Source organism: Crocuta crocuta, unplaced genomic scaffold, assembly GCF_008692635.1.
Source record: "Crocuta crocuta isolate KB4526 unplaced genomic scaffold, BGI_CrCroc_1.0 scaffold333, whole genome shotgun sequence".
NCBI lineage: Eukaryota > Metazoa > Chordata > Mammalia > Carnivora > Hyaenidae > Crocuta > Crocuta crocuta.
Window position 1 is genome coordinate 4,596,344 of NW_027532856.1, and position 12,949 is coordinate 4,609,292.

Below are 12,949 nucleotides of genomic sequence, written 5' to 3' on the forward strand. Positions count from 1 at the left end.
TATGTCTTATATATATATACACATACACTCACCTACATACCCCCCCACACACATACATACCACATCTTCTTTATCAATTCATTAATCAGTGGACACTTCGGCTGTTTCCATAATTTGAGTATTGTAGATAATACTGTTATAAGCATTAGGGTGCATGGATCCCTTTTTTGGGCAAATACCTATAGTGCAGTTGCTAGATTGTAGGGTAGTTCTATTTTTAACTTATTGAGGAACCCCAATACTGTTTTCCAGAGAGGCTGCATCAGTTTGTATTCCCACTAACAGCGTAAGAGGGTTCCCTTTTCTCTTCTTCCTTGCCAACAACTTTTGTTTCTTGTGTTGTTGATTTCAGCCATTCTGACAGGTATGAGGTGATTTCTCATTGTAGTTTTGATTTGCATTTCCCTGATGGTAAGTGATGATGAGCATCTTTTCATGTGTCTCTTGGCCATTTGTATGTCTTATTTGGGAAAATGTCTATTCATGTCTTCTGTTCATTTTTAAAAATTAGATTGTTCACTTTTTTTGGAGGGTGTTGAGTTGTATAAATTCTTTATATATTTTGGATACTAATCCTTTATTGGATATGTCATTTGCAAATATCTACTCCCATTCTGCTAGATTGCCATTTAGTTTCATGATTGTTTCCTTCACTGTGCAGAAGCTTCTTATTTTTATGTAGTCCCAATAGTTTATCTTTACTTTTGGTTCCCTTGCTTCAGGAGACCTATCTAAAAAGAAGTTGCTATAGCCAATGTCAAAGAAGTTGCTGCCTGTGCTCTCTTCTATGATTTTTATAATTTCAGGTCTCACATTTAGGTCTGTAATCCATTTTGAATTTATTTTTGTATATGGTGTAAGAAAGTGGTCCAGTTTCATTCTTTTGCATGCCGATGTCCAGTTTTTCCAGCACCATTTGTTGGAGAAACATTCTTTTTCCCACTGGATATTCTTTCCTGCTTTGTCGAAGATTAATTGACCATATAATTGTGGGTTTATTTCTGGGTTTTCTATTCTGTTCCATTGACCTATGTATTTTTATGTGTGACAGTACCATACTGTCTTGATGACTACAGCTTTGTAATATAGCTTGAAGCCTGTAATTGTGATGCCTTGAGCTTTGTTTTTCTTTTTCAAGGTTGCTTTGTGTATTCGAGGTCTTTTGTGGTTCCATACAAATTTTAGGATTGTTTGTTCTAGTTCTGTGAAACATGCTGTTGATATTTTGATAGAGATAGCATTAAATGTGTAGATTGCTTTGGGTAGTATAGACATTTTAACAATACTTATTCTTCCAATCCATGAACATGGAATGTCTTTCCATTTCTTCATGTTGTCTTCTTTGGTTCGGTTTATTCTTAGGTATCGTATTGTTTTTGGTGCAGTTGTAAATGGGACTGATTTTTTAATTTTTCGTTCTGCTGCTTCATTATTGGTGTAAAGAAGTACAATAGATTTCCATACATTAATTTTGTATCCTGTGACTTTACTGAATTTGTGTACCAGTTCCAGCACTTTTTTGGTGGAGTCTTTGGGTTTTCTACATGTAGTATCATGTCATATGCAAATAATGAAAGTTTTACTTCTTCCTTGCCAGTTATTTAACTGCTTAATGCCTCAGTTTCTTCATCTTTAAAATGGAGACTATAGTAGTTTCTACCTCATAGCGTTGTTACGAGGATAGAAAGAGTTAATACACAAAAGTGCTTAGACTGATCACTGTCCCACTGTATTTACTCGATAAATGTAAACTAGCATTATCATCATCCCCATTAGCATGGACAATGGAGGGTTGACTCTGGGTTCATTTGGAGTTACAGGACTTCAGAGGCTGGAGTCAGATAGAGCTGGGTTCTAATCTTGTGTGACCTTAACTTCCCTGTGCCTTAAGCTTCTTTCTCTTGTTTAAATGGAGATGATCACACTTACCTCATAGTGAGATAACATCTAGAGGGCCTGGCAGGCAAGAGGCATTTACTAATGGTTCATTTCCTCCCCCTCCCTCTTCTATAGTCCCTTCAGGATCAGGGAAGTCTGGTGACTCCACACCAAGATTTTTCTCCTCCATCACCTCAGAGGCATCCTACAATATAGCACTGCATTGTACACACTGGTTACCTCTGCGAGGGCCTGGAGGCAGAGTAGTTGTTAAATATTTGCAAATCTTTCTCTAAAGACAACTCTTTTTAAAAAAAATTTTTTTTAATGTTTTATTTATTTCTGAGAGAGAGATAGAGACAGCATGAGCAGGGAAAGGCCAGAGAGAGAGGGAGACACAGGATCTGAAAACAGGCTACAGGCCCTGAGTTAGCTGTCAGCACGGAGCCCAATGCGGGGCTCAAACCCACGAACCATGAGATCATGACCTGAGCTGAAGTCGAACACTTAACCGACTGAACCACCCAGGCGCCCCTCTAAAGACAACTCTTGGGGCTCCTGAGTGGCTCAGTCAGTTGAGCATCTGATTCTTCATTTAGGCTCAGGTCAGGATCCCAGGGCCATGGCATCGAGCCCCATGTTGGGGTACATGCTGAGCATGGAGCCTGCTTAAGGTTCTCTCTCCCTCCCCATCTGCCCCTCTTACTAGCTCGCAACTTAAAAAAATAATAATAAAAAGAAAAGTTAAAAAAAAGATAACTCTTCTCTGAAGTGACTTTTCCTCTCACTTGACACTCTGGTCAGTGAGAGGCAGGTTGGAATTATCTGGAGAAAGCTGGACTGTGGGTGGTGGTAGAGGATATAAGCAAAGCAGTAGACTCCCATAGCTACAATTTAAAGTTCCTGAAGATCTCACATCTTTTGTTCTGTTGAAACAGCGGACTTCTGACTCCTTACTACACCAGACAGTCTTCTCTCATCACCAGGGAGACCTTTCTCAAACACAAATCTGCAGTCTGCTTCTTGGTCTGGTGCTTGCTGACTTTTCTGGCCTCATCTCCTGCCTTCCCCTCCACACCAGACCTAAGTGCCTGCAGTCCCTCCTCACCCCTTGCCTTTGCCTCCATGCCTCTGCCAGGAATGTACCTCCCCCTTCCCACGGACCCAGTGGGTCAGCACTCTACCTACTCAGGACTCACTGAAGTCACTCTGCTCTTCCACATGGGATAGTTAGTTCCCTCTCCTTGAGCCCTCCCACAGCATCACAACATCACAATGCAATGTGTTTGCACACTCGTCTTCTGAGTTTTTTTAAGGCAAAGAGCTGATCTTATTTATTGTTGATTCTCCAACACGTTATACAGTGCCTGGCACCAAGTAGGCCCTCAGTGTTGGTAGAATGAAGAAATGAATGGATGCATGGTTGGGCAAAGTGGCAGACAGACAGACTAATGGAACTTGTTGAGACAGGAGCTGCAGCTTCACTGAAGTGAGAATAACCCCTAATCTGGGCTCTGACCTTTTTCTGAGTGAGGTTGGGATGCTCATAGCATTTCTCCCACATTAAACTTTGACCACTACCAGAGTAATTATTAAATTCTGGGAGCAAGAATGGAACTCCCTCCCATCTCAACTCCCCCTGCCCAAAGATTTGTATTCACAAGGACAGAATTCAAAGCAAGGTGGTGCTTGGTTTTGAGACCCTACTATGTCCAAAGGACTGCAGTGACACAGTGAGAAGAAATAACATGTAAGTGCTTTCAAAAAGTGACTGCGCTTTTATTTAGTTAGTTATTTTAAAAGATTTTATTTTTAAATAATCCCCACACCCAACGTGGGCTTCAAACTCACAACCCTGAGATCAAGAGTCACACCAACTGAGCTAGTCAGGCACCCCCTGCCCCCAAAAAGTGACTGTACTTTTAAATCCATCACCAGGACAAACATCTTCATAAATTCAAAATGCTCTCTGGTTCATCTGATGGTTCTTTCTGGAAGTCTTTTAGACTTCAGCAGCAGTGGAGACGAAGTATGGGCACCTCCCTTGTACAAAATCCCCTTGCTTGCAGGATACGCTGGGTTTCCGCCACATAGGAACTTCTGGCCCATGATTATCTAGGGCCAGATAAATCATATTTTGTTCTCATAGCACCCTGGAAAGATTAGATACAAGTGGGTATTTGAGTCATCTTGAGTAAGAAGCAAATATAACAGAAAGGCACTCTTGTCGTCTGATGGGGAACCCTCTGGTCTGTTAACACACTGTGGGCCCACTTCCCCCTGAGCCATTGCTCTGCACCAGCTGGGCTAGGGGCACAGGGTCTCAGACTGGCCCTCCCACACCTTCAGAACATGTGCTGGCTCATCTCCACTGCATCTTTCCTAGGGAAAGGATGAGCTCCTAGGAAGTGTGATGTTCAAGGCTCTTAGCCAAGCCTCATCCCCAGATAGTGTCTTTTCCCTGGCAGTGCCCTGCTTTCTCAGGATGGGAAGCAAGGGAAGATATTGAAAGGATTGGGGAAGCATGGAGTGAGTAGACCCAAGCCACAGGAAAGGTGGGGGTGTGAGGGGACATACAAAGGAGACAGGAGGCACCTGGCAGCACCCAGCATTGCCCTGGGAGAGCATGGAAGGAAGGCAAGATTCTGACGGCACTGATACGGGCTCTTAGCCTCGGGTTTTGGAGCAGGTGAAAGGAGGAGGAGGAGAGAGAGGCTGTGGCAGTTTGAGGGTTTGGAGCAGATTTGCAGCAGGCTCTTCATTGAGGTCCCCATTTTGGACACCCCTCATGCCTACCTGCAACCCACCTCCATGTATCCTTGGCCCTAATACCCCTGAAATGACAACTGATGGTTACTAGCTTCTTCTGAGGCAGTTTAGTAAGAAGGCCCATTAAGGAGGACACTTGGGATGAGCACTGGGTGTTATATGTAGGAGATGAATCACTGGATTCCACTCCTAAAATCATTATTACACTACATGCTAACTAACATGGATGTAAATTAAAATGAAGGAAAGAAGGGAGGGAGGGAGGGAGGAAGTTAAGAAAGAATGAGAAAGAAAGAGAAAGAGAGAAAAGAGAAAAGAAAAAAATAAGAAGAAAGCCCATGCTTTCATGGCACTGGGAGACCTGCCTGGTCCCTGACTGGAACAGTGGAGAAGGGCTTGGCTCCCACAGCTCCTGCTCCCTAGAGCCTCCCTAACCTCTCTCTCTCCCTCTCTCTGTAGTCCCACCCCCTGTACCTGTGCAATGCCAGCGATGATGACAATCTGGAGCCTGGATTCATCAGCATTGTCAAGCTGGAGAGTCCCCAACGGGCCCCCCGCCCATGCCTGTCACTGGCCAGCAAGGTAGGTTCACACTTGACCTCCCACACACTCTGAACTTCACCCAGCTCCAGGCTGTGGGAGGACCCTTTGTTCTCTGTACCCTTCTCACCTAGGAGAGATGTGTCCAATTTGCTCAGGTTTTCCTCACTCTTGACTGGTCTGAGAGGGGTGGAAATTCAGGCCTTCGTCCTTTCCCCACCAACCATCGTCTACCAGTAGAACCCCTCTGACTGTCATCTAGAGCAGGTGCCCCACCCCGTATCCTCCTTCTTCACCTGAAAATTCCTAACCCCCTTCCCCTAACCAGCATCAGAGCAAAGAGGGGATCAGTTGAAGGACTTTTCCATCTTCCAGAAATATTAACTGAGCATATGCAAGAATAGCAGACACAGAAGCCATTACCCTATCCTTAAAAAGTTCACATTCTTGGGGTGACTGGGTGGCTCAGTCAATTAAACATCAGGCTCTTGATTTGGGCTCAGATCGTGATCTCAGGGTTCATGAGATTAAGCCCCACATTGGGCTCTATACTGAGAGTGAGGAGCCTGCTTGGGATTCTCTCTCTCCCTCTCTCTCTGCCCTGCCCCTGCTCACGAGTGCACACATGCTCCCTCTCCTCTCTCTCAAATCAAATAAATAAACTTAAAAAAAAAAAAGAAAAAAAAAAAACCATTTCACATTCTTCCTCTAAGATTGCCAACAGGTGGCTCCACATTTCCACAGGGCATCATTGGCTGGAGCTGGTGGCTTTTGCCCTCTTTCCACCATCGTGGGCTTGCCATGGCCCTCACTGGCCCACTACCTCTAAGGTCCTGTGAACATTTGTATTTGTTTTCCTCTAACGTTAGTTACTCTTTTCTGTGTACTGACCATGTGCCACGTGGACAGATTCTTTATACATTATTTATTTTACATAACAATCAGGAAAGCTAGACATTTTATTCTCTATTTGACATGTGAGGCAAGTAAGGGTCAGAAAACTTAAGTAACTGGGGCACGTGGCTAGCTCAATTAGAGGAGCATGTGACTTTTTAAATTTTTTAAAAAATTATCTTTATTTAAAAAAAATTTTTAATGTTTTATTTATTACTGAGAAAGAGAGAGAGAGAGAGAGAGAGACAGTGTGAGCAGGGGAGGGTCAGAGAGAGAGGGAGACACAGAATCCGAAACAGGGTCCAAGATCTGAGCTGTCAGCACAGAGCCCAGCACGGGGCTCGAACCCACGAACATGAGATCATGACCCGAGCCGAAGTTGGACACTTAACAGACTGAGCCACCCAGGCGCCCCAATTTTTTTTTATTTTTGAGAAAGATAGAGTATGAGCTGGGGAGGGCAGAGAGAGAGGGAGACACAGAATTCCAGGCTCTGAGCTGTCAGCACAGCGCCTAACGCAGGGCTCGAACTCAAGAACTTTGAGATCATGACCTGAGCCGAAGTTGGACACTTAACCAACTGAGCCACCCAGGTACCCCAGAGGAGCATGTGACTCTTGATTGCAGGGTTGTGAGTTCGAGCCCCATGTTGGGTGTAGAGATTACTAGAAAGTAAATAAGTAAACTTAAAAAAAGAAGAAGAACAAGAAGAAAAACTTAACTTGCCAGGTGACCCAGCCAGGAAGGGGTGGAGCTGTGATTTGAACTGAGCTTTGTCAAGTTCTCAAACCTGGGCTTTTAATCTCTCTGCTCTGTTGCCTCCCATTTTGGCTGGGAACGCTGAATGCATGTGAAAAGATTCTCCTGGTGATATAAGCCAGAGCATAGTTAGTTTCTGTGTGGCATACTCAGGTGGATTTGGGGGAAGGGGTCCAGCTCCCCACTGTGGTGAAAGAGGATGGTGACACTCCCAACCAGTGTGCCTGCTCACTGTCCTCAGGCCCAAACTTCTGATTTCCACATCCTCCTGAGGGCTGTTTCCTGAGCCATGAGTCTCAAGGAAGCAGCCTGGGCTCTTACCTGGTCCCGTGGAGGGGGCAAGGATGTGGGCAGGATTCTGAATGTGGTGCCCATGGGTGGGTGGAGATATATTCTCCCAGCCTGGGCCATGCTGATGCAGCAGAGGGCTACAGAGGATGTGGGCAGCCGGGGCCAGGACACACCTGGAGGAGCTGGAGAGTGTGGTCTCTATGTAAAACTGAGCAGGTCCTTGATGGCCACAGAATTTTGTTAGGTTGAAGGTACACTGCTTTGGGCTGTTTCATTTCCCTTACTTTACAGAATTTGGGCAAATGTTATTCATTTGCTCATTTGGTAGATGAGTGCCTGGTGTTAGGTGATATGAACGTGAGTGCAGAGTGTATGTGTGAGTGAGTGAGTGAGTGAGCGAGCGAGTGAGTGTGTGAGATACAGAGATGGGAGAGGAGAGATGGAGGAGGAAGGGCTCAGAGATGCTCTGAGGTTCTCCTAAAGCAGTGTATGCATTTCACATACACGTGGACCCAGGGCAACCTGGCAGGAAATTGTCCATGTGGGAGGCTTTCTTCTCTCCCCCCGGGAGGATCACAGTCCTGTGGGAGGAGTAAGGCATGTGTACAGACACTAGGAAATAAGGAACATGTGGTCGGTGCTCTTTTTAACTTTATGGGGCCACCACCATAAAATGGGACCTTTATTTTCTACCCCACTGGTCGTTGTGAGGATGAAAATGATGTATGTCAACTATCAAATAGTGCTTGAGCTAAAGCATAGGAACAAAAAGCTGTTAAGGGTTTAGAAGAGGCACTTTGGCTGCTGCCCTGGGACCTGTTTTTCTTCTGCAGCCTTTGCGGTCACTGCACATGCTTCCTCCCCCTGCGCTGTCTCCTCAGCTTCTCCCCCATCTCAGTGGGACAGGACCAGCTCTAGCCCCACATTCTCCAACTGGTCAGGTTGAGGCTTCCCTCAGATTTCATCCTTTGACCTGACCAAGCAGCTCCTACCTAGGATTTGCTGGCTCAAAGGAGGTCTGTGAAGGTAGTAATGGAGTCTTTGAGCTACTTCCAATATTTCATAAGTGTGACAGGCTTAACTAAAATATTTATTGGTTGCTTTTGGTTACAATTTATCTCCTAGGGAAATGGGTTGTACATAATAAATGCAGTTAGTTTGGTAAAACGTTAAAAAAAGTATATGGCTTTAGTGATAAAATACATGGTTTTAGTGATAAAAGTTTGAAAACTGCTAACCTCAATCAGTCTACTCTGGAATACCTATTAGCAGTAGTGGTGTCATCACCGTCAACAGAGCTGGGGCTCTCGAGCTAGACAGCCCTGGGCCTGAAGCCTGGCATCCACACTGCTCCTCAGTGTGATCTGGACATTTTAGCTGACCTCTCTGGGCCTCTGTTTCCTCATCTGTAAAAGGGGAATAATAATGGGACTTACATCATAAAGTAGTTAGACAGTGCACATGGAAGCTGTTAGTCCCATGCCAGGCACATAGTAATCACTGAATGAATGATTATAATATCACTATTGTTATCACTGGCATCATCATCCCATGCTTTTAAAAAGATGGGTTTTTTTTTCTTTCATTGTTACCTCTCTTGATCTTCTCTGAAACCCTCACCATAATTTTTCTGGACTCTTCCATTCTTGTCACCACCACCAACCCCTTCCCCCATCTAGTCATCCAAATTGGTTTCCTCTTTCTCTTTTAGCAACTCCACAGCCATCCTTGTGATTACCCAGGCCCTTATCACCTCATGCCTGGACTACATCAGTGGTCTTCTAGCCAGAAGGAACTGGCTCTAGAGGCAAGTCTCTTATCATGGAGACCACTACCTGGTAACCAGGCATGTGGAAGGCTAAAGCCCTGGGTGGGAATCCTGCCTCCACCACCTGTCAGCTGTGTGACCCTAGACAAGTTGTCCAGTCTCTCTGAGCCTCAGTTTCCTCAATTCAAAACAAGATAATTGACTCTTATAGAATTTTTGTGAGGAGTGAATGAAATCACATACCCAAAGCATAGGGTAATAGCTGATATAACAATAACTAATACTTAGGGGACAACTACTATGTGCCGGGTACATAGTAATCTTTAGTAAAGCTTTACACGGATTAACTTTTAGAGTCCACAAAACAACCCTGTGAAGTAGGGTCTATTATAATCCCATTTACAGAAAGGAAAACTGAGGCACACAGCAGTTAAGTACCATGCCCAAAGTCTAACAGCTAATAGTTGGTGGCAAATTCAGGACTCAAACCTGAGTAGTCTGGGAAGAGTGGGTCTCAATAAAGGTTAATATCCCTTCTACTTCCTCCTACCCTTGCTTTCAAGCCCAGATGAATTGCCCTCTTCTAGTGAATCTTTCCTGACTGGCTCAGCCCAGCTAGCCTATTAGGGGAAGATGCCTCTCTTCTGGCATGCTGCCAGGGTCTCTGTCCATGCCAGGTTTCAGTGAGGTGCTTTGTGGGGAGGGGGAAACCAAAGCTCTTTCTTAACCACACCCCCATCCTCAAACTCAGCTCACTCTTATCTGTTCTGTGTATTGAAGATTTGCATCAGATTGTGTGTGTGCGTGCATGCACGTGTGTGTGTGTGTGTGTGTGTGGTGTGGGGGCTGGGCTTTCTGCAGTGAAAAAGGGTTTGGAAACTACTGGTCTGTTTCATTCATTTGTACTCTAGAATGTTATCAGCATTATGTTATGGATATGTCTTGTCTCTACAACTAGATAATGAGCTGTTCTAGAGGGCTTGGCCTTCCCTGGCTTGGTGCCCTAGCCACAGTAGGTACTTAGCCAATCTTTGATGAGAAGGAGATTACAGAGACTGTCACTGTGTCTAGAGAGGAAAACCTATAGCCCAGAGAAGTGCAGAGGGTAGTGTACGAGTCCTAGAGTGTACTGGCCCTGGTTGCTACAGGCCGTGGGCAGCCTTGCTTGCTTCCCCTAGACGGCTGGCTGACTCTTTGCAGCTTCCAAAGAGATCTCTGGGTAGTTTTTCTAAAGCCGAGTCTTCCCATGCAGAGGACCGTCCCACTGTCTTTGCCTTCCAGATTCCAGTCTCCCAAGAAGTGCTTTCTTTTCTCCCTCTTTCCCACTTTCTTGAGGTCATGTGGACCAGAGGGAAGCATAGACAGCCCCAGTGTGGGCTGCCATCTGGCCCCAACTCTTGCTTTTTGATTCCTAGAACTCTGAACACAGGTACCCACTGCTTGAAAGTCCTGTTTGTTTCCCCTGTTGGCCAGTACTCTCTCTTTGATCTCTTTTTACAACTTTGTAATTATGGGCTATAATGGGCTGGGGTGTTTGAACATCAGAGTAATTACTTTCTACTGTTCCTACCCCAATTCTTCAAAGAGAGAGGGGTGAGTAAGTAAGAACATCTCTGGAGAAGGAGGTCTGTGCCCTTCTCTCATGCTCTTTCAGGCCAGGCTGGGTCTAGGTTCTCCGGGGCAGGAGACACATAAGGCCTTGGCAACATGCAGGAGCCAGGAGTCTCAATCCATTGACTGCTGAGGTGACCTCCCCATGCCTTGGCCAAGTCCTAGACTATGACATTAGCAGTGGGAGCCCCTCTCCTTTTCCTCTGGTACTGCTCCCATACCCTGGCTTGGAGGGTTCAGAAGCTTCTCTTTGCCTGGGGTCACCGAGTTGGGCTGGACTGCTTGGGAGAAAGTGACCAGGAGGACAGTGAAGGCTGTGACCTCTCAATTTTTCAGCAGTTCCATTCTGGAGTCCTGTGAATTTCCAGTCAATTAGGCTGGCGAGCCTGGGCCTGGGCTGGGCCTGGGTGCTGGTAGAGGGCCCAGCCCACCTCCTCAGCAGCTCGGGGAGGGAGGGAGGGAGAGAGGGAGGAAGGAGGAAAGTTACCCTCCTGACCAAAACAGGGCCCCACTTGAGTGTCTCCACCACCTTCTTCCTGGGCTCCCCTGCCTATGGGCTGCCGGTTCTGAGGGGGCCCTCTGGCCCCTGCTGCCTCCTGGGGAGTAGGGTAGGGAGCAGAGATCGGGGAGCAAGCCGCTCCCCTGGCCTGCCTGGCAGGAGACCTGCCCGGACAGGCTCCCTCCGGGAAGGAAAGCAGAGATCAAAGCACTGAGAGTGTGAGTAAGCCCCAGTGCTGGCTCCCCTTCCTGCCACCACTGCTGGCAGAGGGATTAACTCCTTCAGTGCCTGCAGGAAGGCCCCAAAGACTCAGCAGGGCCCTCTGGGCACCAGGTCCCAGCCTGATAACAGGACAAGATGAGCCTGTGCTTTGGGGAGAAAGGCCAGAGAGCAGCTGTGCTAGGCAGGGAGGCTGACACCCAGGCAAGGCAGTATCTGTCTGTGGCTCCTTTGCCCTTGCGCCTCCACCCCACCCCTGGCTCTTATCTCAGTTCTCTTACCCCACACCCAGCTTCTAGATTCCTGCTTTCCTCTCTCTTTCTCTCTCTTTCTGGCTCTGCTATGCTCTGCCTGGTTGGCCAGACCCTGCTCTTGGAGCCTTGGCAAGCATGCATGTGCACAACTGCACAGTTGTGTCCCTGTGGTGATAGCCCCTCAGGTGCCTCCCCACCCAGGCTCCAGTGCTACCTTCAGGGAAGGGATGAGGGATAAAGCACTGGACAGAGACTCCATTAAGTCCTTGAACTGGAGCCAGAAAAGTGTGGCAGGGAGAGAGAAAGCAAGAGATGGGCTGAGCCTGGGCTCTGCCATGGAGACCTGGGGTGACAGCAGGGTCCTGGGCCCTTGAAACTCCACCTGACCTGAGGGAATGCCCTGCAGGCTCCTCTTGTCAGGCAGGGCTGGACCTCAGAAAGCCCAGCTCTGTTCTGGAGGAGTTCTCCACTGGTCTTTTCTCCCTCTTTCCTTCCCTGTACTGGGGACTGGTCATCCTCCCCCCACTCCCGCAGGGGGTTCTGGTCACTCCCTACTTTCTGCTCTCACACTTTCGTGGTTGTTTTTTTTTTTTTTAACATTTACTTATTACTATTTTTTTTAATGTATATTTATTTTTGAGAGAGAGAGACAGAGTGGGAGTGGGGCCGAGAGAGAGAGGGAGACACAGAATCCAAAGCAGGCTCCAGGCTCTGGGCTGTCAGCACAGAGCCCAATGCGGGGCTTGAACTCACAGACTGCTAGATCATAACCTGAGCTGAAGCTGGACGCTTAACTGACTGAGCCACCCAGGCGCCCCTAAGGTTTACTTATTATTGAGAGACAGAGAGAGACAGAGCATGAGCAGGGGAGGGGCAGAGAGCAGGGAGACAGAATCTGAAACAGGCTCCAGGCTCTGAGTTGTCAGCACAGAGCCCAATGGGGCTCTAACTCACAAACCACAGGTCATGACATGAGCCGAAGTCAGACACTTAAACCTACTGAGCCACCCAGGTGCCCCTGCTCTCACACTTCTTAGTGAAGGCAGACTTGTGGTACTTTGAGGGTCAGGCGATGTCTTATTTGTCCTTAGCTCTAGAGCGAGGTCCACTACCACACACCTACTAAACTCTTGTTAAGGGTTTATTCCATTACGAAAGGAAGGAAGGAATGTTGTCTTTGAAGGGAGTGGGTCCTGGGGGAGCTGAGAGCAGGACACGGATCCTAGTCCCACAGAGCCCTCACCCATGTTATATATTAATGTGCAGAGGTGCAAGTGCACGCAGCGTCCCAGGAAGGGACAGGCCAGGGCACGGATGGGCGGATGGGCCGTGTGCTTCTCTGACCGCAGCCGGATCTCTGCCATGTGTCTCTGCAGGCCCGGATGGCAGGGGAGCGAGGAGCCAGTGCGGTCCTCTTTGACATCACTGAGGACCGAGCGGCTGCTGAGCAGGTACCCAGGGACATTG

At 47.2% G+C, this 12,949-nt stretch overlaps 1 protein-coding gene across 2 annotated transcripts in view; it reads left to right on the top strand.

Annotated features, from left to right (window-relative positions):
- RNF43 (ring finger protein 43) overlaps positions 1-12,949 on the top strand; it is a 64,298-nt gene that overhangs the window by 42,373 nt on the left and 8,976 nt on the right. For both annotated transcript variants that reach the window (XM_077745554.1, XM_077745553.1), the window contains 2 exons: positions 5,107-5,229; positions 12,859-12,933. In XM_077745554.1, coding sequence (XP_077601680.1) covers positions 5,107-5,229; positions 12,859-12,933 — 198 coding nt within the window. The remainder of the gene's footprint in view (positions 1-5,106; positions 5,230-12,858; positions 12,934-12,949) is intronic.